The sequence below is a fragment of the Ammospiza caudacuta genome, chromosome 9, assembly GCF_027887145.1.
Source record: "Ammospiza caudacuta isolate bAmmCau1 chromosome 9, bAmmCau1.pri, whole genome shotgun sequence".
Lineage (NCBI taxonomy): Eukaryota > Metazoa > Chordata > Aves > Passeriformes > Passerellidae > Ammospiza > Ammospiza caudacuta.
The window spans coordinates 34,510,351-34,536,827 of NC_080601.1; the positions used below are offsets into that span (position 1 = coordinate 34,510,351).

General features: G+C 42.1%; 1 protein-coding gene across 1 annotated transcript in view; it reads left to right on the plus strand.

Moving 5' to 3' along the window:
• The first annotated feature begins 249 nt into the window (after positions 1–249).
• LOC131561624 (uncharacterized) overlaps positions 250–26,477 on the plus strand; it is a 29,798-nt gene continuing 3,570 nt past the window's right edge. The window contains exons 1-4 of the mRNA XM_058810986.1: positions 250–382; positions 4,859–4,936; positions 15,936–16,111; positions 23,893–26,315. Of these exons, the coding sequence (XP_058666969.1) occupies positions 4,904–4,936; positions 15,936–16,111; positions 23,893–26,315 (2,632 nt within the window). The 5' untranslated portion in view covers positions 250–382; positions 4,859–4,903. The remainder of the gene's footprint in view (positions 383–4,858; positions 4,937–15,935; positions 16,112–23,892; positions 26,316–26,477) is intronic.

Here is a 26,477-nt window from a genome sequence, read left to right on the forward strand (position 1 = left end):
TTGGCAGCATTTGTACCATAAAGTAAAATGACCTCAAACCAAATGGTCTTCTAAAACTACCTAAGGTAGCATGTCTTCAATATGCAAGAAACTGACATACTGTGTAGTATGGTTGGTAAGTGTACCCAATACTGTATATACTGGGATTAAATTTGATCATTCATGACAAATTATTTGGATATTACTGAAATACCAACTTATTAACCCACTACAAAGCTTACCTTTAAGTCTGAGCTGTATTCTCTCCTAGTTTAAGTCTTCCAGTCCTCCTCGGTTAAATCCTGTTTTGATCAAGAAAAGACAATCTCTCCCTGGATGAGCATGAAGAGTGGATGAGGAACCACAGGGGAAATTCCAGCCAACAACAGTAAAGCAGCTCAATGTGAGTATTCCTCCCCCACCAGTTCCATCATAAAATCAAAGAGAATAAACAGAGACATGAGAGCATGGGGAATTCTCTCAGAGCTGGTGGTTTACACTTCAGCCTCTGCCGAGGTGGGAACAGCTTGCAGTGAAGAAGGGACAGCTGGGGTAGAAGTGAATTAGTGAATCCTAATTTAGACATGGGAGTGGGTCAGGAGACTGACCCAAAGCTACAGTGGCAGTGCTGTCAGTTGTTACAGGCTCACAGGTCAGAGCACAGGGTGGCTGTGTTGGTGTCACTGCCCTCATTCCCAGGGCTCACAGTTCTGTCCCCAGTGCAGGAGCTGCCTGTGTGGCTTTGCAAACCTCACACAACTCAGCCAAACAGAGGGATTATGCTTTGCATGCATGTTGATAAAAGCACACAATCAGAAATCATCATCTACAGATTACTGAAGGTTGTTTTCCCCCAAAGTTTCTGCCAGACAATTGTTTTGGAAGGCAGCTTCTTCACTTTCACTTTGTGGCATTTTCTGGCTTTAGCTTAGACATGGAATGGCCCCAAATGTGAGTTCAGTTTGTTTTGATGAGGAAATAATGCAGCTAGCAGAAGTGAGGATGTATTACCAGGCTTGTGTTTTCCTGAGCTCCCACAGGATCCCTGCTCTTAAATTCATGGCAGAGAGCCTAAACAAAAAACATTGCATAATTTGTTGTCTATAAGACAATCAATTGTGCAATGCCCCCTTCTTTGGTTTTAAGGAAGAACACACTAAAATTTTGAATTTATGAACTTCAGATTTACTGGATTCTGATCTGGGCTGGGGAGACCAGAGAATGCTGGATCACCAACTTCAAAAAAAAAAAAAAGGAAAGATTTAAAAGGCAGGGCTATTCATTCAGCCCTTGATCTTGCAACTGTGCATTCCAGCTCATAACAGGCTCTATGTTTCCAAGTCAGGAGTTTATAGATTTTATGACACCAATATTTTGTGGAACAAAAGTCAGCAGACAACACATTTGCTGCCCTAAGAAATCCTGCCCTTTAGCCATGCCAGGTATGACTTCTCCATGCTGCATTCAGCAATGCTTCCTCACACTCTTGGAGGTGCAATAAACCCACAGTGCCCCATTCCTTTGGTTTGTGGCCCCAAAAAGCACCACTGGTATTTACAGAAACTCATGAATCCCTTGGAGTTGCCACTAATGAGAAGTACTCTGTGTTTGGTTACCAGCTGTGTTTCTGAGCACCCTTTGTGGAAGCATTTCTTGTTTTGTGGAAGCAGTGCTGGAATGGACAATCAGGGTTAATAATAACAATTAGCTCGCCCATAAACCAGTACTTCTTGCAACATCACATTTCAAAGGGTTTTTGTCACGTCTCCACCCTTCAGGATGATTAAATGGGAAATGATTTCACCATAACCTGAACAGGCACATCAACATTTGCTAGCAGGTATTTCTGACAGCTTTCAAGGGTAATATGAGAAAATGAAGGATGAGCTTAAACACATAAACAAACCTGGACACAAAATTCAGAATAAATTATTTTTCTTTTCCCCAATTACTAATTTTCCCTTGAAAACAACACATAACTCCAGTGTGTTATTGACACAGTTCCACTGAACCATTTTCTGCAAGAAGCACCGCTGATACCACATGCCAAGAAACGGTAGAAGTGAAATATGTTTGACCCAAAATTGATGTTCTCTGGGGCTGCTTTTGTGGAAAAGTGGATTTCTGGCAGGCGGGGAGGCTCAGCAGCCTGGCAAGCAGGGGGAGGCCGGGCTCAGGAGGTGTAACTTGTTTTCCCTCTCGCCTGGGGTGGAGGCAGCTTGGTTGTTGAGCAGGTTATGAAGGTGGGTCCCGGAGAGAAAGCCTGCATTTCATGAGTCTGAGGAGAAGCAGGAGGAAAATCAGGGCAAAACTGGTGAGGTGAAGATGGAAGGAATGGTTTGAAGACAGGCTCTAAGAGCGTCAGTGAAGCCAAAGGTGCCAGATGAATCCTGGAATGTAAGTGCAACGTTCAACATCCTCTTGTTTGCTCCCTCTTGTTCAGCTCAAAAAGCCATGTCAGAAAATGACTTTGGAGTTGTTCTGCTCAAAAGTCTCTGCAGGCTGAACAGAACAATTTGAGCTGTTTCTGAGATATGTAGTGTTCAAATAATTTCAATAATGACATGTAAATTGTGAAAGATACTGCAGAAAGATGATGAATATTATCTTTTGGTTACGCTATGTTTATTTAATGGATGGATTTTTAGCATGTTTGTAATGTTTATTTGAAAGTCTATACATATGATAAAGCACTTTTAGTTTGCAACCTAAGTAATGCTTGTGCATTGAATGATTTAGAAATAATGTATGTAAAAAGGATTACAGTAACACTGTAATCTAAAAAATGATCTTAGCACTCTGCAATGTAATTCACACTTTAATATTGTTATTGCTTGTTTCATTATTGGAAAGTCTATAATGTCTTTATTTCCTATTTACGACATTTATCTTCATTATTAAGCAGATGGTAATGTGAGAATTGTGTGAAAATTGTGAAATTTCATGCTCTAGGGAAAGAAAAGAGTGGGTAGACAATATGATATGATGTGTTAGAGGAGATTTTTGACAGCTGGCACTTCTGCTGTGCTCTTGTCATTTTCTACTTTGATTCCTGTGCATTTTAATTTAAAAACTGTAAAAAAAGTATTGTTATCTTTCAGCTCAATATTAGAACTTTGGCCTCTATTAGCAGCTGCTGTCCTTAACAGTCAGTATGGCTGAGCTGGTGCAGAAATATTGACAGTACATTATGCACTGGAGTGAATTTACTCTAAAATAAATAGGACAACATTATGACATACATTGGCTAATCTATTGAAGAACTTGAAGAGCAAAATCTGCATTTTGCACAATTGATGTATAAGACCCCACTCCAACTAACTAAAGAATTCCATGGGAATTTGGGAGATTTCATTAATTCCCCAGTTTATGTTATTACTACAAGTGCTTGTGAGGGCACAATCTGAATTTTCAGGTGTTTTCACGTGATGTCTGTAGGGACAGAAAAAGATCTGGGAAGAGAAAAGCTCAGCAGGTCAGGGGAACAGAAATGCCACAATATTCACTCTTGAAGGATTGTGCTGGCTGTGGAGGGAAGCACATGGCTATAGTGGAGTTATTCTTTCCCTCCTGTGCATTAAACCTTAGTCAGTGTGAGAATGCTTTATTTTATCAATACACACTTAAAATATTACAATCTTAATGTGTTGTCTTGGAACATTTCACTGGGCTGAGCTGGGAAGATTTGTGTGTGTACATTACTCCGTGATGGAGTACTTCATACTTGGGGAACAGTGATTTTGAAAATGTTATATCCAGCCTTCAGCATAGCTCAGAACTGTTTCAAAACAGTTCTAAAACTGTTTAAAACAGGAGAGGATTTGGCAGCAGTCTCAGCAGATAAAACCTCACGCTGCTAATTAATCACTGGAAGTGCAATCCTGGCCCCAGTGATTCCAGCAGGAGCAAGTTCAAGCACTGCTGTATCCCCTGAAGACAATCAAGTTCAAACAGAACACAGCTTAAAACACAGCACCAAACTTCCCTCTCCACAAGCCTCCTGTGGAGAAAAATAATATTTCAAGCTTTAAAAAATGCATTGTAGTAATAAGTAACAACATTCCTTAAAAGCTTGTATGGTTTCCTTGGGGTTCAAAGTGCAATTTCCCTTTTACAGCCTAACTTTAATGGAGTTTTTCTTGACACACACTGCAGAGCAATCCCAAATTCTTTGGGGAAAAAAAACTGAAGGGACTGTAATAATGTGTAATTTTCACCTATTCAGTAATACAATAAATACAATGAATTTCAATGCGTGAACTGAACTAGTATAAAACCAATAGTAATTACGGTAGGCAGATCCTCTTAAGTCTAAAGGATGTGTTTAGAACACAACATTGTAACAGAACAATGCCTAAGAAAAGCAGGGAACAATGCCAGTGATCAGGAGAAAAAAATCTATTTACTCTTTCTCTGAGTGCTTTGATTGAAAATTCTTTGTTACAGTGATATTCAGGTTTTACACCATGGTTCTGACAATGTGAGCTGGCAGCTTGGTCAGGAATTTAAAAAAATAAAAATGGTTTGAATACAATTAAACCAGTAAGGTTTTCCTATGGGCTGTCCATTCAAAGTGACTTTGGCAAGGAAATGTCTTTCTTTGGCATGTTCAAGTGTCATGGGATAATCCAGAGTAACAAAATTGAATTTCAAGGATTGTCTTTCCAGAAGACAGCAGAGAGACATGAGGAAATAAAAGCACTAAGAGTTCTTTTCCCCCAGTTTATGACTTAGAATCATTGTAAGGCTGAATGTCAGAAAGGGCAGCTGGCTGGGTGGCTGAGCCCTTCAAAATTTCCAGGGTTTTTGTTGTTTTATTTTGGTTTGGGTTTTTTTTTTTTTTTTTACAGCACATTAAGAGCTTTTTCTTTTCTTCCAGTGATCTTTCTTTAATTGCTGTGTGATCCTGGACATCAGAGTTGAGATGGGCAACGAGAACAGCAGTGCAGAGAATGAGGTGAGCGTGACTGGGCAATTGTTCCTCCTCCCTCCTAGCCTGGAGCAAACCCTTCAGAAACTGCTTCCACGGGCCACCTACCCCATATTTGTCTTCTGCTCCCCATTACACTCATATTTAAGTGTCATTAATGGTAATTGAAAGCAGCTTGGTGTGGTTTTTTCCTTTGGCAATGACAGTGCTCCAAAGCATCAGGGCACGGTTTGGGCAGTGGAGTTGTTACTGACATTTAGGAGTTACTACTGGGAAAATAATCACAGCAAATATTTCCTTATATTGCCTCCCCACTCTGTGACGGTGTTCACAGGGGTCCCAGGATGAAGGAAGAGATGAGGATCTGACTCCATGTTTCAGAAGGCTGATTTATTATTTTATGATATATATTACATTAAAACTATACTAAAAGAATAGAAGAAAGGATTTCATCAGAAGGCTGGCTAAGAATAGAAAAAGAAAGAAGAATAACAAAAGCTTGTGGCTCTGACAGAGTCTGAGGCAGCTGGGCTGTGATTGGCCATTAATGAGAAACAACCACATGAGACCAATCCCAGATGCACCGGTTGCATTCCACAGCAGCACATAATCAATGTTTGCATTTTGTTCCTGAGGCCTCCCAGCTTCTCAGGAGGAAAAATCCTAAGGGCAGGATTTTTCAGAAAAGATGTCTGCGACACCACTTCACATTTAGGGAAGCTTTTACTCTCAAAAATCAACACAAAATTCAGGACTGGGATTCACAACTGGAATCATGAACCCACAAATGACCACTGCATCTCTTCTCTGTTTCTGTGATCTGATTGCCACCTGACTATCAGCAAATTGAATAGTGTAGGGTTTTTATGGGATGTAGGCGGTACTAAAGGAACACTAATTCTGTTATCAGGGCTGGCTCATCCCAGCACCCCATCCTGGGGCACCCCAGCATCAGGCACATCCCTGAGCACAGGGAAGGGCCCAGGGTGGCAGCCAGGCTCAGCACCAGTGTGCCCCGTGGCATCACAGGGGATGGCAGCCCCGGGCAGGCTGAAATGGGGTGCTGGGCCATGGGCAGGCCCTGGGGCTGGGCAGTGCCCGTGGTGCCCTCAGAGCCCTGGCACACAGCAGCTGCTCCTGGCTCAGAAAGGACCTTGCACTGCCTGTGTCCCCATCCAGGGCTTTGCACCCATGATCCCAGGGTGTGCTGCTAATGCATGGTGGTGTTTGGGGGTTTATTTTTAGATTTTCAGAAGGCAGGCAGTGAAATGCTCTGGCTACTGGTGTACAATTACATTAGAAATTTCCATGCTGATACAAGTTGGAATAAAAGTTGCAATTCATTAATTTCGACAATTAAAACACTGGTATAAATTTTATCCTCTCCTCCTCCTTATGTCGTGGTAGCTGCTAAAATGCATTAGGATTGATTTTGCTTCCACTTCAGGTATCAGCAGATCTGCTGCACCTTCTGCATTGCAAAGTGGAGCCTCTCAAGGCAATCACTATTACAACTATTACAAATCTTTTAATAAATCATTTTTAGAAGAAAAATCTTCCATAGTTCATGGTTATCCTTACCAAGTTTTATTGTTAGCCCAAGATTTGGTCCCAGCCTTCCTCAAGGTTTGGGAAGAGGAGAATATCTTAATTTCTATAACTAAGTAATGAGAATTTCTTCTCCATAGTGTACAGCTTGTACTCAGGAAGCTTTTGGAAGTCAAATATATCTGTTCAGGAGTCATCCTGAGGCTGAGAAGACTTTATTTAAAAATGACTGAATTTTTCAAGAAATGTAGTAAAAAACCTCTTCTAAAAGGAAAGGAAGCTTCTGGTCTCCTTTTCAGACTGTAAAAACCAAAACAAAAGACAACCCAACCATCCAAAGCAAAACAAAATATGCTAAGAATCCAAATTATTTTAAAAACCACTATTAACAGTGAGATAACAAAAAGTAGCAACAAAACTTAAATATTTGGATTCTGAGTCAGAAATTCCCCAATGTCAATAAAGCCATCCCTATACCACCAAGCCAAGGAGCACAGCAGGCAGTGGATGATGAACCTGGTTTGCATGGTTTGCATTCAAAATGTTAGCACCATCACCATTTGAAATGGTTTCCATTCAAAATGTTGGCTGCTCCTTTTCTTCTGCATCTGCTTCTGGCTTTTGTGACACTGGCTGCACATTTGCAAGGCAGATACATTTGAGTTTTCAGCAAGTTGTAAAAAAAAAAAAATCTGGTTTCTTTTAACCTTTTTTTCTTTAGTAGCAATCAATGCTTTGGAGAAGCAGCCACTGAAATAGCTCAGCTGGGCTTGTTCTTATGCTGAGAACCAGTTGGTCTGAGTTGTTTTTTATTTGTGTGTTTATCAGAGAACACCCCTGCACGGCTCATGCTCTCAGTGAGTCATTTGGAAGCCTCACACATGGTTTGCATTAAAGCTGGGAGAGCCTGTGCTAAGTTTAGAACATTTAATGAGTGGGAAGATCTGTGGAATAAATGTGCTACTAGGAAGACTGTAGCAGACACTTGGAGAAAAAGTAAATACCCAATCTAGCTTGTAGAGACCAGCCTCTGAGGTGAATATCAGCTAAATTTAATGGCACTGAACAAAGAAAATGCTTGGATAAAACAAGGCTGGGGCCAGCAGTATGTTTAACAGAGTGATTTCACATATACTGACACTAACCATGCTCTGTAAAGCACACCAAGCCCAAACTGCTGAGAGATTTTAGGATTGTGCCCTGCCCTATTGCAGTGGCACAGTTATTAGGCTTATGCTGAATTAAATATAAGCTATTTTTATGATGCATTTTCCTTGAATAGTGAAACCCCACCTGAAGAGAAAGGTCTTTAAATTGATAAAGAAACATTCTGGAAGAACAGATACTTTGACCCAGTTTGATGCTTGGGATCCAGCCTTTAGCAAGCAAAATGCAGGTGAAGTAATGGAGGTGTTCTTTAATGGGAAGTGCTGCAGTTTAGGGAACTGTAGGAGGTCTCAGCTGTTGTGCTGCCCATCAAAAAGATCTTTCTTAACCCACCCAAAAAAACTGGGTGTCATGGAGGAATGACACTGTCTTCTTTTCCTTGACTTTTCTGGACAGCCAAATGTCCAAAAATCATCCACATGGCCTTAATAAAAGGAAAACACTTTGACAGAGGCTGATGTAACTGCACTTCCTCAGCCCTGCACTTCTGGGCTCAGGTGCCAGCTCATAAAGCCACACTTAGAAATGAGACCAAGCTGAGCAGGACCCACAAATCTGCTCCCTAAAATGTCAGACACAGGCAGGGACATGGTCTGTGGGATGCAGAGTGACCCCAGATGTGTCCCAGCCTCATCCATGCTGCTCCAGAGCTGTGCAGAGAGCTCAGGGACAGCTCCCAAAGTGACTGCACGTTACAGGATTATCATTGACTTCCCTGACTTTATTTGATCTTTATTTTTACTACAATGATGCCATTACCAAGGCAATTTTCCTCTTACTTTAAAGAGGTGGGTGGAGGATGTTAAAAACAAAAAGAGTTCTTTATAACTGGAGACATGAGCATAAAATTTTGTAAAACTTGAATAGGCTGGATTTTCTAATATGGAATACTTTTAACTCAGGGTTTTAATTCTTGCCACTCAGAGTTCTGAAGAGGAGAACTGTCATATTCCACAGCCTTTCTCACGACTACAGAAAAGTAAAAGTCACCAAGTAATTTTAATGCTCTTTGAAGGTGAAAACTGCTGCTGAATTGAAGTTCCAGTAATGCATCTTCTGCCCCAGAGTTGAAGAGGGAATTTCAAAGTCAGTTAGACATAAGTTATTTCTACATATTTTGCTTTATCCTTTCTTCCTCTTGGTTTTCTGAAATAAGCAAAAAAGCAAACAAAGCTGGTTATTCCACATCTCTATTACTGTTCATTTCTCTTTAAACATAGATCTTAATGTGTGGTTATCTTTTTGTTCCTGTTTTCTGCTGTGAAATGTGGAAGACAGGCAACACTTGCCAGAGGGGCCACAACTTCTCAGGAGTCTGGAGTTGTCCTGCTGTGATCCTGCTCAGATTTCTTCACTTATTTCCTAGGAACAAATCTGACTGCTGAGCATCCTGCAGCTCATATTCTGCATTATTACTTTTCCCATCTTTCAGCTGATTTCAGTCCCTCTGAACTGGTGGCTTGGGATGGTGTTCACAGGGGTCTTAGGATGAGGGAAGAGATGAGGATCTGACTCCATGTTTCAGAAGGCTGATTTATTATTTTATGACATATAATATATTAAAACTATACTAAAAGAAGAAAGGATTTCGTCAGAAGGCTGGCTAAGAATAGCAAAAGAAAGAATGATAACAAAGGTTTGTGGCTCGGACAGAGAGTCTGAGCCAGCTGGCTGTGATTGGCCATTAATTAGAAACAACCACATGAGACCAATCCCAGATGCACCTGTTGCATTCCACAGCAGCACATAATCAATGTTTGCATTTTGTTTCTGAGGCTTTTAAGCTTCTCAGGAGAAAAAATCTTAAGGAAAGGATTTTTGATAAAACGTGTCTGTGACAGTGGCTCTGGGTAATTGCTGTGATGATGAATCTCCCTTCAGACCCTGGTGCTGCAGGGATCAGCAGGGGATGCTCTGTCCCAGCATCAGCCTCCAATGCCACAGATGGGAACTGGGCAAAGCCCTCTGAGCTCTGGGGCTCAAACTGGGTGTTTACACACCTTTTGAACAGTGCAGTAACATCTGTATACATCCCATTGTTCATGGTCAGCTGGGAACAAAAACTCATCCCCAATTTTCTGCACAGAAATTTTGCCTGGAGCATTTTAATGTGATTCTCTGTTACCCTACACAGGCTCTTCTCTGGGTTTGTTGTGTCCACTGGGATTCACAATTTTTACTCCCTGAATTATGATTCTCTTTCATTTTTCCTTCCATTTCACCCAGTGCATATCAGGATGTTTCTGTCAGTTGGCTGCAGTCTGTTCCTGATGCTTACATAGTCCTGACAGACCTCCAGCCACCACTTTAATTAATTAATTCTTACTTCCAGTGGTAATTACTGCTGGTCCAATATTCCATGGCGAATAATGTCAAGTATTTCTTTGAGTTTACTCAAAAAGAACATGTTTTTCCCAGAGAATTATATGTCCTTTCATGCAAATGCAGCAAATTCTGGGACACCTCTCACTGCAATGAATAATTATTATTCACATTATTATTTACATCTTTCCTGTGAGTGAGGGAGAGAGGATGAAAGAAGAAGATTCAAAGTTGTGGCAGAGTTCTTAATTTGAAAGTACAGTGAAAAGGAGGTTGGGAGACTGGTCCTTCTCTTCTGAATTAATGGTTAAAGTTTCCTTCACAAAGCCATCATCATTTCTCATGGGACATGAATTTATGGGTAGAGATGAAAAGGAAAAATACATTATATTTATAAAGTTCCTCTGTAATTATTTACTACATTTCTCCATTTAAAAAATAGTGTGAAAATGTTGGACCTGCATTTTCCACAGCTCTGAAATGACTAGGCAGGCAAACACTGTTGGCTGGGAAGCACAACAGAGTTTGGGACTCAACCTGGAGATTATTTTCCTATAGTGCTTTATTAAATCCAACAGCACCTTCTCAAGTCATTCATTGCCAGGCTGCTGAGGACCACTCAGCAGAAAGCTGAATTAGCTAAAACTATACTGACAGAAAATTGCAAGTTAGGGGATGAAGATTTTCTTCCCAAATTCATCACCTTCATTCTCTCTCTCCCCTGCTGTATCTCATGCACCTGCCATCCTTAAGAAAATAATCCAGGCACTCCCCAAACACCAGGAAAGGGACAAAGGAAAACAACTGTGAAGATCCAAAGCTAACTCTGAATTTTCCTTTGCTTGCTGACCACAGATCCCATCAGGCAGGTGGGAAGGTGAAATTAAGGAGAGCCACGGAGGAGTTCCACAGCCATGCATCATTAACTCCCTGCATGTTCCTCCAACACAGCCAGGAGTCTCAGGGGGTTGAGAAGACACCCATGTTGACATTACAGGAATCTAAAGAAAACAATTTGGTGCCCTCAGTGGACTGGAAGAGTCATAAACACAAGCACTGAAGCCGGAAGGTTTGAATTGTTCCTGCTGTGGCTGAGAGGAGGTTGTGTGTTCTGGGGAAAAAGCTAAATCAAGGATAAGGTGGTGACTATGAATATATAAGCATACACACCCACCCCTACACACAGCAGTGTTTATTTTTGTGTTCTCAGCCAGAGTCATTTCAGTAGATGTTTCTCAGCAGGAAAAACAGCCCTTTATCTCTAAGAGAAGGTCATGGGTGCTTGCAATCAAAAGCTGTAAGAATTTTTTAAATACCATTGTTACCATATCACAACTTACTTTGCTTCTTGTGTTTGTGAGAAGCAAATTGAATTAAATGAGAAGCCAATGCCAATTTTTGCATTCCTGCCCCTTTGAGGGTTTTAATTAGAATAGGTATGAACTTAAAATTCTCCTCCCGTGAGAGACAAATAAACCACGCCAGAAGCAACAGCAAATTACACCATTACTGATTAAAGAAAAAATCTACTGTAATTGCAGAATCCTATACAGAGACTCCCTCAAGGATGGAGTCTGCTCTTCCTATCTGATCATGTCATAATTACACCCAACTGATGGAGCAGTCACAGTGCTTGGGGAGAAAAGCAAGAAGAGGTCAGGGCAGGCATCCCCTGCAAGCTGCTCTCACAAAGGGGCAGCAATGCACCAAGCTGTTTGCTAAAATCACATTTAGCTCGCTTGCAAGGTGATAAAACTGAGTTTTAGTGTAATTCTTGGCTCAATGTGTTAGGTAGTAATTTGTTACTCTTCTGTGATGGCTCACTGGTTTTGCTGACCAGCGTTCACTGGTTTTAATGCAAAGTTCCAGCTGTTAGAGCAATATCCACTCACTGTCTACTTATTTGTTTTGGTACCACTTCTCCAAACAAGGGGGAGACAATGACTCTCCAAAGAGATGAAGTTTTAAAAAACTCTTAACTTACAGCTTGGCTACTGTTCCTGCAGAACAACAAAAGCCAGAAGACTGAAAATGTGGTTTCAACAGATCCTTTTCTGTCTTCAAAAGTTTCAAGAACCATTTTAAAACTCTGATTTCCCAACCATGTGAACAACCTCTAGCAGCAGACTTTTTGTAAAAAAAACCTGTTCAAACACCTCCCTCCCCCAACTTGTAATGGAAGACATGGAGGACAAGGAAAGGCAATTTCTGGTTTATTGACTGAGATTTGTAAAGGCTTGCTCCAGCTTCCTCTCCATGAAACCAGAGGGAGTTGGAGGAATGGAAATTCAATGTAAGCCCTCAAAGATCACTCTGAGCTCCTCAGAGCTCTGGCAGGTTCCAGCAGTGCTGGAAAAGGAAGCAATAAAGGCATTTCTTTCTGCTGTGATAACTCCAGTGCAGCAGTGCACATAATCCTTTTGGCTGCAGCGTTAATGGAGTTTTCTTCCTTTTTTTATTTTTTATTTTTTTTTCATTTTTGCATCCTGTTCAAAGTCATTGGGAAAATAAAGTGGTCCTGTAGATTTACTTTGTGTTCTTGCAGACTCCAATGTTTCTGGAAGGATTTAATGGAAATTACATTGCATATTTCGGGAGAATCACTTGTATTCATTTAAATATTGTGCTGCCAAAAAGGGGGAAAAAAGTATGAGCTGTTTAGTTTTCCTCCTGTTGTTTGTATGTTCTCTGTGACAAAGCTGGTTGGTTTGTTGTTGGGTTTTTTTAATTAGCCTAGACTTAAAAATGCTGAGAACTTCTGTGTTCTGGTTTTTATTATAATTATTTAAGTCTTCCAGTTAAGTAACTCTTTATAATGAGAATCCTTTTACACTTGAAACAAATATAGAACAAATTTAGCTGCAAGCTTCTGTAGTCAATCACTTCAGAGGATGCATGGATTGAAACTCAAAAGTAATTTATTTAACTGCAGCTGTCTGATGGTACTTGTGAACAAAACACAGTCTTTATAATTGTTTTCACACATGTTAATTAAAAAATTAAAAAGCTTTCTTTGCAAAGCTTGTTGAGCACCTGATTTGCATAACTAGTTTAAATTTTAAAAATTTAATCAAAAAATCGAATTATGTTTTTCTGCTGTCTGGCTTAGATTCACAAAGCCTATTCTTTTGTATGATTACATGAGTACATTAAATGCAGAAAAGCAATCTGTAAAGATTTTCTATATCTTGTCATATTAGTAGTTCATTTTGCATGTAAATATCTCCATTAAGATTTATTTTAGATTATGGCTAAAATACTCTTTTGAATTTCTTTTGAACATATGTGTGTGCTTTTACCTTACTAGGTATTAGAGCAGCTTTTTGATCACTCAAACATCCAACAGAAAGAAATGAAGTGTCCACAGTTCAGACTCCTCTGCTCCAACAGGGCCTGTGCTGCTAAAATTGTTTTAATACATGTTAAATTTGGTAATGAACTGCAAGAACAAGAATCAGATTTTTCTGTGGCCAAAGTCAGTCACTTAGGGGATCATTTGGAGATGAACCACAACTTCTTAAACATTAGTTCCCTGAAAGCACAAAGTTATTTAAAAAAAAAAAGTCAAAACTAATCAACCCAACAACAACAACAAAAAAAAAAACACCAGTCACCTGACCTCAAACAATCTATGGAAAATGTTAAATGTTAAATTTAGAGAAGGAGACAAGGAGACAAAACATGCAGCTCTTCATGTCAGGAGAGACGTGAGGTGTTCCTCCTGCCTGGCACCCAAAGCAGCTGAGAAAATCTGAGGTGGCAGCAGTAGAAAGGAAGAAAAAATGAATAATTAGTTCTCACCGCTCTTGCCAACTGCTGGAGGCATCTGGACAATTTAATAAATTGGACTAATTTCTTGGGGTTCTCTGTGTGGTTCTCCTGACCCTGCCTGCCCTGCTGGGAAAGCAAAGGAGGTCACTTCTGTCTGCAAGGGGCCTGAAAATGATTTTTTCAATTTTTAAATTTGGCTGCTGCTGTGAGGCATTTGTTTGTGGCCCAGCTCTGCATCTGGCCCACCTGTACCTCCCAAGGTGAGACATGATACAGGACTGAGCAGGGGCATGGCACTGCGGCTGCCTCACCTGGCTGGGTGGGAATTTACCCAACCACTGATTGGGGCTTTTTCCTGGTAATTCATTTAATAACACATTTTTTTTCATTGCTCTTTCTCTCTGCACACTGAAATAAACTCTCCAAGCAGATTTCTCATGCAAACGAAATCAAGGCTGCCCAAAACTCTGCGCCAAAATCAGAACAGAGCCCTGTAGGCTCACTCAGCTCTATTTTTTTTCTACCCTGGCTGAAGGAAACAAATTTCCTCATATAATTCTTGATGTTCTAGTATTTTTTTGCCATATACTCTGGGTTTGCAGCCAACATACATACTTATATAAATATTCTGAATGCCAGATGTCAGCACATGCTGGGTAAGTGCTTCATGACCATGAAACCAAGAGCCCTTGGTCTCTCCCAGAGGAACACGGAGAGATAAAGGAGAACAAAGCTGTGGTGAAGGGGCTCCTCCAGGGAGAGGCAGGGGATATGAGAGTTAATCAAATTTCTCTTAAGTATAAAGGCAGTATTTTTGTGTTTTCAGCGTGCCCTGACCTTCTCAGTTGCTCCTTACACTGTGCTTGTCCACTGGGTGTCTCATTGCTGGCTCTGAGCCCCGGCAGCTCTTGGCTGAGTGGGAGCACACCGTGTTCACAGAGAGCAGGGTAATCCTCTCAACAGCAGCTCTCTGCAATTTACTGACTGCTGCTAGGACAAAACAAACATTAAAATGAGTGAAGAAAACCCCAAGAGATGAGATAGAATTGTGTACTGTGCTTTCAGACTCTGGTGTTGCCCTGCAGTGGCTCTGCCATCAGTAAATACACTTATGTGGCTTTAGGTTAAGTGTGCCTTAGGCTTCTCACAGCTAGAATTGAGAATTAAAAACACAGGTTTTTTTTTTTTTTTAATTTAAGAATTAAAACCACAGCGACTTTATGTTAAGGGTGATGTGGTGAAGCAGCTTTCCTTCTTTTTAACTCTTGCTTGATGTGCCAGAGGATTTCATAAAGGCCTTCATTCAGACTTTCTTGCTTTTCACTTGTTTCTCTCCATTGCTCCAGTTCTTTTGCTATGCTCAAAGAGCATCCTCAGCTACTGTTCAGGACAGCTTTTTCCAGTTCTTCATGTTCTAAAGATACTTCTTCCAAAAAAAATTCAGTAGGAAGGTGCCACTCACTAACTGATGTAACCCCGTGCTTGCCCAGGACTCTCTTCCTCTCTGCAGCAAAACCAATAATTTGCAATAAAAACAAACCAAAAAATCCACTCATGTAAGGCATTTCTCCATGGATAGAGATGCCTGGTAATTATTTCCCTGTGACAAGAGGTGATGCAGCATAGCCATAGTTGTGGAATAGCATTTCTAGCTGTCACTAGAGAAACTGCAGCATTTCCTGGCACTGTTATCAGAGAAGGGCAGCCTGGTGAAGAATCAAACCCTCTGTTTCAATTCAGAGGCATTCTGAGCTTTTGTTGAAGTGGGAGGGAAGGAATCTGGACTTGGATTCAAGTGCTATTGGCTTCATCTCTAACTTAACTCCAAATATGTTGCTGATATTATGAGTGCCCAAGTTTATAGCCTTTCTTGTTTCCATCCTTTCTCATTTTAAACCAGCTCAGCAAGGAAGCATTTGCCAGGCTTGGAGGAAGAGAAGATGATACCCTCCTTGGGTCAGTAAAGGCCCTGGCTGCTTCAGAACAATTGCTGCATTCTTCTCTCCCTCTTCTTTTCCTAGTAATTATTTTTGGCCCAACCATTTCCTTCTGTTTTTCTGCTGTTAAGAAAAAAAAGTCTTTAGAACCTGCAAGTTCCATCAAAGTAGGGAAATCCACCACAGATGTTGTCTGTCTGTGGGCATAACAACACTCCTTTGGTTTATGTATTCGCCAAAACAGCAGCAGCTGTTTAATTTGTTCTCTCTTTTCATTCTAGAACACTCCACAAGACTCAGAACTGGGCCAACCTCCTGGTAATGGCCACAATTTCAAAAGGAGCCCTGAGAAGAAGAGCACAGCAAAGCCTGGAGGTCGGGACCCCTCAGATGCTCTCGCTGCTGCTGTGTCACTGCCCGAGGAGAGCTCATCCCCATCCACTGCAGCACCTGCAAGGTAAGACATGAAATTTCCTCCTGGGAAAAGCATTGGAGCCTGATGCTGTTGATAGCTGGAGGGGAGATCTGTCATCCTGATGGATGATGGTGATGATGATGATGATGATGATGATGCACTCCTCAAAATAACCTCACATCACCAGACTGCTCACTGAGCACCAAACTGATTTTCTTGCCTTACTGCAGAGCTGTAAACCAGGCTCCAGCTGTTGTAGTAACCCTTGACCCAACCTTTCCATGCTTTTTGCTTGCACTAATAAACTCCCATCTGAGACAGAGCAACACTGAAGAGTCTTTGTTTTAACCCTTGGTCAGCCCTGAAGGGCTCAGGCAGTTGGGTCATAGTGGGTCCCTTCCAATATTCTATTCCATTCTATTCTATTCTATTCTATTCTATTCTATTCTATTCTATTCTATTCTATTCTATTCTATTCTATTCCATTCCATTCCATTCCATTCCATTCCATTCTATTCTATTCTATTCTATTCTATTCCAGTCTGTTTTAAAATTATTGATATTTGCAACAGTTTCTGGCAGCTGAAGCCCTAATTTAGGTATTAAATAAGATCATCACTGACCACACTGGGGACATTTCAGGGAAATTCAGACACATGACATAATCTAAAAGGATTTATGGAAAAAAGAGCAGCTTGTTTTCTGGAAGGGACAGTTTGGCTGTGCTGTGGAGCTCTTACACAGGAGGATTTTTGCTATTAATTCTATTTCTTTTGACTGCCACTAGCACATCTTAATTATCTACTGAAAATAATGGAGTCTGAGCAAGACTTAAGACTGCTAAGTCAATTTACAGTGATAAAGGTATTTAGGCATGAATTTAGAGTGATGAGAGATTGTACTTCTTTCCTAGAGATGCATGGCTTAATCACTACTGTTGAGCACCAGGTCTACACATTAAACACCTTTTTTTTGGATAAATTTCTCTTGTCTTTGAGTGCCTCTAATGAGAGAAGCCATAGATGTCATTCCCAGTATCTAGGAAAAAATAAAATTTTGGAATAATGATGTAAAATTGGACAGGGTGAGATTTTTAATGTGCATTTTGTTTGTTTGTTATTTCAGTTAACAAATACCACATGTATCCTCTAGTTTTAGCTCCTCTTGATGGTATTGTGCATAATCACTGTATTGTTTGTGAGTAACCATGCTGTCCTGCTGAAGAAAACATAATTATTTGATAAATTAGGAAGCTATCTAAAAAAATTATGCATTCTGATTTGTGACAGCAAAACAGTAATTTTCTGCCCTTCTGATCAGTATGCAGGTTATGGAAAAGGGGAAAAAGAGAGGAAATGATGAGTGCTGCTAAGTGCTGATATTTACAGTAGATTTATCATAACTAACATTGCTGCATAGTGGAGTTTGTGGAGCTTCACAATATCAGACAGCATTTGTACCAGAATCCACATGGATCTGTAAGAGTGGAGACTCTTACCTTGGGCTTGGAATATTTGTGGCTTGCCTGCAGCAAGTGCAGTCTTGCTTTTTATTATTGCTTTTTAACATTATTATAGCAACTTTATCCTATTCTGCAGCTAATTTGCATTTTAAAAAATGTATTGTTCAAAAATGGCAGAAGGGCAGTTCTGTAGGGGCTCCTTCCCAAAATGTGAGTACCTAGAACACTTAGATTGATATTCAAGCTGGCTGGAGGAGCTTTGCACTGCAGCATGCAAAATTCTGACTCGTGGGAGATGAATGTTACATGGATGAGTCAGCTTGAAAGGATTCACAGGATTCTTTTTTCAGGAAATTTACTGGATGGGCGGGAGCTCAGGCAATTACTTGTCCTTTAGCCTTACTCCTGAGAGCGCTGGCACATGCCTGCTCTGGGTGTCTTTTAAGTTACATCCTTGCCAAAACAGAAACAAAGACAATGAACGGAAAGTCTTTGAAGTTCCACATTCCAGCTGTTTATTTTTAACCCGCTCCCCTGTGCTGCTTTGAGCGCATCTTTTCCACCCCGGAGCGAACCCTGAGAGCCTGCAGGGCGTGTGAGCATCTCTGCGTGGAAAATTACCACGTTTCCCTTTCCTCTGGGTGCCTTCCTCCTGCCCTCCACAAATCCTCACAAGCTGCTTTTAAATGCTTGTCCTTTGGAGCTCAAAATGTCTCTGGCTCGAACTTTGTAATTGTTTCAGCCCCATTTTTTTCTTACCTGTTACTCGCTGGTGCTGCGTGCTGAAAATAAGATCAGTAATTAATACACAGAATCAGTAATTACTACACAATTAATCTGTGAACTTTGCACATGGAATAAAAACGGTGGAGAGCCAGGACAGTTAGGAAGGGTCAGGCTTTGCAGTGGTGTCCACGAGAGGTGTAACCATGCCCTTCTCCTGGCGCACAGCCTGGAGGATCCCCAGCTGGCACTTCTCTCAGCAGGTCCAGGAAGAAGCAGATGCATCAATTTAAAAGATAACTCCTCAATTCAAAAGGTAACTCATCAGTTCAAGAGATAACTCATCAATTTAAAATATAACTCATCAATTTAAAAGACAACACACCCAGAAACAGTTCAGGGGGTGCAGCACTCTTTGTGGATGACCCTGGCTGCTCTCCCAGCCGGAGTGCAGGACACAGATCCTGTGGGACCCACAGAGCCTCTGTGGGGTGACAAAGCTGCCACACACCCTGTGGGACACTCTGTCAGTGCCCTGCTTCCTGCTGGAACTCCAGATATCTCCGATGGAGACCAGGAGCCACTCCTGGAATGGAATGGGAGGCCTAGCCCTGCTTGCTTACCTCTTTCATGTTAGAATAATTTCGTTTGGTCATACATAAAATACTGCAGGGCCTGCCTTTTATTCTGTGTATGGAACAAGGAGGTGAAAAGTGACTGGGGGTGGGGGAGAAGGGGAGGATGGCTCCCCAGAGGACTGTACAGATCATTATTCCTGCTTCCTACTTTTTCCTGAAAGCTTAGATGCACAGGGAGGGCGGGGGAGCCTGGCTGCTGTTAGCAGCCCTTCAGCGGTGATGGATTTCTCATGTGCTTGTTTACACTGAAAAGTTCAAAAAGTGAATTGTCCTGTCTCTAGAACTGTCACTTGCCTTGTTTTGTTTTGTTTTTGAACGGGAATATGGCAATGAATTCCATGTTCCTCACTGAATTTCAGTACCTCTTAGGGACAGATTAAAATGCAGGATTCCTTAACTCAAGCGCTCCAGCACACTGTGTCCAAATGTAAACTCAAAATGTAGGCACTGATCTCTCATGTGTCGGTGGAAAGAGAACAGAAACATTTGGGAGGCAGCTCTCCGTGTGCTGTGGTTGCAGAGCTGGCTGTTCATTTGTTCCCCTGGGTGCTTTCTGAATTCCTGCTCAGATTTCAGCTCCTGGCAGTGCAGTCACCCAGCTCACAGTGACACCAGCGTGGATGGCAGCCCTGTGTGACCTCTGGGACCCAGAGCCTTGGGCACTTGATGCTTTTCCCTCACAAGTGGGGCTGGGTTGGGAGCTGCCTGTCCTTTCAATAACCACTGCATGTTTTAGAATGGGAGAAGAGGAATTAGAAATGGAATTTTTGAATTATCTACAATTTTCTGGTATCTTCATTTCTTGATATCTTCATTTCTTGTTGTTTATCCAGTATATTTATCATATCTGGGCATCTGTAAACCCCCTTTCCACACACACTCTACAATTTTCTGGTGTCTTCATTTCTTGATATCTTCATTTCTTCATTTCTTGTTGTTTATCCAGTACATTTATCATATCTGGGCATCTGTAAACCCCCTTTCCACACACACTCCCACTCAGATAGTAAATGCTAAATGCCAGAGATTTTGTCTGGCTGCTGCTGGTTTTATCTCCTGGCCCTTTGTCTTTTCTGTGGATGGAGTTGTGACTTCAAGGGTTAATGGTTGATAGACTGGGCATGGCTCTTAATCTGGAATTATTTATGGGGTGTGCACCAAAAGTCATGGATTTCTTATTGTCCTTTATAGCTTCACACCCTAAACACAGAGCAGGCAATGTAGTAACTAGGCTTAGTAACTGGGCAGGACTCCTAATTTTTTCCAGGAAAATTCAGACTTGCCACAATATCTTCTGAGGGTGGAAGAGGTATACTGCAGCTATAAAAAATTAATTGCTAAGTTGGCAATGTGCTTCCAAACAAGCGAATTGTCAATAATTGTTTATGCAAAACAAATGTTTGAGGCATGTAAAGATTTAACTTGTTGTTATTTGATGCTGTAACTGGAAGGAAAATATTCATATGCTCAGTATGTTAGGGCCTTGAAATTGCAAATTCTTAACTTCTAAGCTGAGGGAAAAGTTCCCTTTGGTAACTCTTGAGTGCAGTGGGACACCCATATTTCAAGTTTCAGATGCACCTATGTCTTTGAATGACTGCATTTTCTCTTTTTTCCACATCATCCATCACATGCAGCAATTATTCACAGCAAAATGACTTTTTCTGCCCTAAACTCTACATGAACTATGAGGAACTCAAAGTTTCTTCCACACTTTGTCATTTGCATGTTTTTTTAAATAGGAATTAATTTTCTCCTTAATAATATTGAGCTAGATCAGATTACCCACAGAAGAGACCATACTTTATTTTCCTGTGTTTAAAAATACCAACTTTTAGGGCCATAGCTTTATGTTGATTGTATTAAATGGGTTGTCTAAAAATACATATTCCCTGAAAGTAATTGTTGAATTAATGTAGATTGGGCTTTACTCAGGGGAATTATCCTCAGCATGTGGTGTAATTTCCCAGTAGTGTTATTCCCTTTAAAAAGAGTGGGAGATAATGGGACTAGGTGTGACCTTAAGGGGTCATCCAGTCCATCCTTCTGCCCCAAAGCAGGATCAGCTGTGCTTAAGGCATTCCCAACAGATGTTTGTCTAACCCCAGCACGCCTCGCAGACAGAAAAGCAAGATTGCAAATAATGAAAAGGAAGATGTAGGATATGTTCCCTGAATAGTTTTCCTTGTTAGCTCCATCAGAGGGAGAAATATAAACAGAGATGTCCCAGACAGGTCAGCCTGGGCCAATCCTGCTGAATGAAAACTCAGATTTTCAGTTCTGTTGCGTTCTGAATAAAACATTGAGCGAGCTGCAGCCGCAGGATGATGAATCTGTGCTGCTCCACTCTAACAGTGACAGCTCAACTCACTGTCACAGCCTGTGCCAGCACTCTCATTTTAATTCTCTTCAGCATACATTAATTACAAACTTGCCCCAATTCCTTCATCTGCTCCTCAGCAAAATGAACAACTTTTCAGCATTTTGGAATACCAGAAAAATTGTTTTGATTGATTCATAATGCTGAACTTAGTTGGTAGGATTGCCATCTCCCTTGAACCTGCTAAGTCACAAGTTTATTACTATAACTCTTGACAAGGTTGACACCAGTATGGCAGTTCATGGGTTTGGATATTGTCATCAAGAATATTTAACCACTCCAGACGTGTCTGGAACTGTTTCATATTTAATAGCTGCAAACAGAAGTCTAATGTAACAAAGAAGTCGTGTGTAAAAGTCTTAAGAGAAAATTGAGTCAGATGAAATCTGAAAAAAGCAAATATATGATGATGAATGCTCTATATAGTGAACGTTACCAACATTTCCATCCCAGATTTATTACTGTGCATTTACCAGCTCTGTTGACAGATGGGATTAATGATAAGGAAACAATCAGAGATTAAAGATAAATGATAAGGAGCAATTATAACTGTGGATGGTGTTTTCTGCTTCTTCCAGTGTTCAGTTTCACAGAGGGTAGAGTGGCTTTCCCCCCTCAACCCCCACCCAGTTTTATTTTCCTCCTGATCACCAGATCTCTGACAGGAGCTGGCTTCCAGGGTGAAGAACCCTGGGCACAAAACAGCTAATGAGCAATTTAGTCAGTAAGAAGATAGACCTGCAACACAGCAAAAATCCTGAATAACAATTGACCCCCACTTCTCCACCCCCTCCCCAGTTCAGTGTTGTGGTTTCTGTCCCCCCTCTTCTAATTAAGCTTCCCTGAGTGCAAAATTAATGTCAATAATAAAGTGTATTCCTTTCTTGGGGAAAACCTCCTGGCATCTCCCTGCTGTTTGCTCATGCCCTGTCATGCCCCAGCAGACACCAAATATTCTGTTGCCATCTCTGGTATTCCCATAAATTTCATATGGATAAGTGTTTTCAGTGTGCTAGGGAAAGAAATATCCCTCTGAGCAAAACCATTTTTTGAACATTTAAATAAAATGTATTGGTGCTATGAATTAAATGTTCAAATCCATGCCAAGCACTGCTGAAACTTGTTTTAACTATATATGGATTTTAAGTTGTATTTTACCTTAGATTTGAGGCTTAGCCTTAATACAGGTAAATTTCAATGGCTCTTTAAAGACCACTTTGTTTTCCACTGCAATGACTCTGAAGAAGGCTTTTAGGACCTTAGACAGACTCATATTCAGCTTTAGGTCAGCTGTCCCTAAAGAAATGGTTTGTTGGGCAGTTCTCAGAATAAGGAGGGGGCTTGGCCCCAGCTGGAAGTGAATTTTGTGCATGGCAGCACAGCCCAAGGTTCTGTGATTGCATAAACACCAACCTAATCTCTGGTCCCTACCCCAGAGCTGGTCACTGACTCACTTCTCCATCAAAGTATTTTGTGTGTAAAACTTGGGCAGAGAAGCAGAGAGAGGCTTCTCAGATTTCTGGAGATTACTGAAAATCCAGTCTATGCTTGGCTGTACAGGAGGTGTTTTAAGCATCTTTTCTAGCTCCAGCCTAAAGAGGACTGGGAATTTCTGAAATGTAACCTGTCACTGCTAAGCTGTGGCAAAGCTCGGAGCCCTGGCACACACCTGGCAGTGTGTTTTCTGTGTCCTGCTTTGCTTGGGATTCATTATTTCATGTCAAGTAAACTCTGCCCCTTGCTCCTCTGTACAATCCCACATCCAGTCTGAAATAGATGTTTCTGTCCACATTCCCATGCCCAGGCATGGAAGGTGAGTGAGAGAACAAGGTTAACCTATTTCATCACCTACAAACCTCAGTGCGGAAAAAACTGAGGTCCACACAGTGAAAAATACTTAAAATAACTTTTTCCTTCTTGCAGTTGGTCATCTCTGGTTCTGTTTTTTTCTACAATACCTTTAATGGGTGGAGAAAGAGATCACACCAAGGGTTATAGCTAGGATGCACTGAAATCAAACACTGCAATGAAATGAGCTCATCGTTTGGGTGTGGATGGTGGCACGGCAGCATCCCACACTGGGCAGGGTGAGCCTCTGACCTTTTGGTGAGAATCAACTGTGCTGATTAGTTGGAGAAAACATCCAGCAGATGGGCTCTTCTTAATCTTCTGCCACACACTCGAGCACAGCCAGATAACAGCACTTACTGTGTAGCTCTGCCAAAGCAGTCTCTTGGAAGCAGAAACAAAAAGCCTTTCTTTGAGGTGCTGTGGGTTTTCCCAGTGTTACTTTTTTTTCCTGTTTTTCCCCTGTTGCTCCTTTAGTCTGTCAGATGTGTGTCCCCTCTCCCCACACTTACCTGAGATTCTGGAGTGGTTAAAATGCATGACATGAGCACGGTGGCTCTCAGGTAACACTGGGAACACACTTCACTGAGTAATGAGCATTTAAATCACTGTTCATCTGCTGGTTTAACTGCTGAAAGCAGATTATCAGCTTCCCAGTGCATGCACTGCATGGCTTTGAACATCTGCGCCACAAAACGGTTTTCATTCTTTGCTTCTTATTTTTTTGCTTCTTTATTGACATGAAACAAATAAACGTTTCCATTGTTGGCAGCATCAGTAGCCACAGTGCTGAAGAGCTCTCCAGCCCAAATTCCAGCCCAAATTCCAGCCTGGGGTCTCCAGAGGGGACGGGACAGAGCACTGCCTTGCAAGAGCAAGGAGGACAAACAGACTCTGATTTCTTAAAGCACTCTGCCGCAGCAAGGGAGAGCATCCTGCCTGCCACAGACTGTGCCAAAGGACCTGTCACAGGCAGCAGTGACAAACCACACGCCTCATCAGGCTGCCACAGAGCACAGCCACCACCAGGCCCAGGGGAGGACAAAGAAGAGGGATCAGCACATGTGGACAATATTGCTGCCTCCTGCACCAAAACCAGCCAGAACGAGCCCAGAACGCCCCAGGAGCCCAGCCCTGCACTCACAGCAGTGGGTTTGGGTGAATCAGGATCACCCCAGCAGGATGAGCAGCTGGGTGGCAGGAGGGAGCTACATGGCAGCACGTTTCCCTGGGGTGAAGCAGCAGGAGATTATTTTACTGCTCAGGAGCAGCAGCAGAGGGGAGTTTGGGAAGTAGGTCAGCTGCAGGCAGCAATGCAGCAAGGTAGACAGAACACAGATGGTGGAGAGGGTCTGCTAATGGAAAAGGAAACCTTAATCCCAAATTATCCAGCAACAGGAGGCCCAGACGGTGAAAAATTTGGAGCAATTGTGAACGCCCAGGGCTTCAGTGAGATCTGTAATCTACAGATGGGGGCTGAAACAACAGCTAGAGGGAATGAGGCAAATCCAGCTCTATCTGGGAGCAAAAGGGAGCAATCAGAACCCTGTGCTTTAATGTCAGAGTGTCCTTGTAGCCCTCCAAATCTCTTCCTGGCACCAAAGCCTGAAGAGCCTTCGAGGGAATATGTGCCTGGAAATGGCTCTCAAGATCCAGTGAGGAGTGAAGCAGTGAAAACAGCCTCTGAGAAAAACAAACCCCTTTTTCAAAGAGAGCTTCAAAAGGAGGATGAGCTTGTTAGTGCTGAGCAGTTCAGTGTGCCTTTATCATTTGAGAGACAGGAAGAAGAAAAATCAGCTGTCACAACTGAAAGCCCAAAAGAAGCCAATAGCAATGAAATTATAAAAGCTGATGATGTGTCTAGAGAAAGCACCACACTTTCTGAAACAGAAAGCATTATCAGTCCCACCAAGGAAAATTCAGTGGTAGATAAAAGATTATTACTGGAAGAATATGCATTAAGTACTTCTTTGAGCAGATCCACAGAGCTGTATCAAAAAGAAACGGGGGTGGATGTAACAGGAAGAAAAAATGGAATCAGAACAGAGGATGCACAAGTGTCGGAAATCAGTGAATTACCTGAGGGCTCAAGTGGGGCAGGAAAACAACTATTGAGCTCTGTTAGTAGCCACCACCAGGACATGGAAAATACCCACTTGGAACACAATCCTGAAAAATTCAATCTTTGTAAAAACCCTTCAACAGGTGACCTGGGGGAAGAAGGTGGGGGAAAGCCTCTGAATTTGGACAATAACTTTAAATTGCCCAAAGAGGATTCCCAGCCTCGTGAACCTGAACAACAAATGAGCAAGGAGAAAACAGCTGCCCCAGATGGCCTGGAGGACAAACTCATGGCTTCCCCACAGCTGGCAAGGGAGGAATGCCCAGGGAGTTTTGATTGCCTTAACACTGAGGCAGAAGGCAAACCCTGGGAGCAGTCAGGCTGTGACAGGACTGAAAAGGTTTGTTTAGATGGTGCACACAGTTCACTGCTCCTACACCCTGGGAACAATCATATCAAGCAGAGTAAGCAGGATGAGTCCTGGGAAAAGGCTTTTGCTAGAGAAGCTGTGCTGGAATCTGAGCACAAAGCTGAGAGTCAAGAACAGCCTGAGAGCTCCAGCAAGTCAGGAGAAAGTGCAAAAATGCCTGAATTAAAACTCAATCTCCAGGCCTTAAATGAGTTGGCAGAGACCATGGGACAAACCAAGGAGGCCTCACAGGAAACCAAAGAACAGAACAGTCCCATCACCACGGCACCTCACAGAGATCCAGAGCAGGAACCTGCAGCTGCACACAGCAGTGATGGGGATGGAAACCAGAATGAGGGTGTTCAACAAGGGAAGCACCAAACTGCAGGGACAAGTTCTGTGGAGGATGAAGATTTGGCTCAGAAAAGTAAATGTAAATCGGATGTGCAAGCTCAGCTGGCTGCAGAAAGTCACAGAAATACACAGATGGCTGGTTCGGAACCCCCCAAAACTGCAGTCAGCACTTCAGGACTTACTGATCACCACGTTCACATGGAGGAAAGGCGTGACAGCCATGTCACTGCAAACAGCTGCCCCTCTGAGAGGGACACGAGCAGCTGTTCAGAGGTGCTGGAGAGCAGTGTCCCAGAGGGGCAGGAAATTGAAGGTGTTCCAGCAACTCCTCCCCAAGCAGAGCACGCAGAGCAGTCACTGTCTGCTGCTGGTGACAGAGGCTGGAGCTCAAACACAGAACTGGAGCAGCAGGAGCAGCAGGGCAGGGTGAGAGCTGCCAGCAGAGCAGGTGATCAGCAGCACAAGGTGTTGAAGTGAGGGGGAGAACGACCATCCTATAATGCATCGAACTCCAACTTTATTGATCGATCCG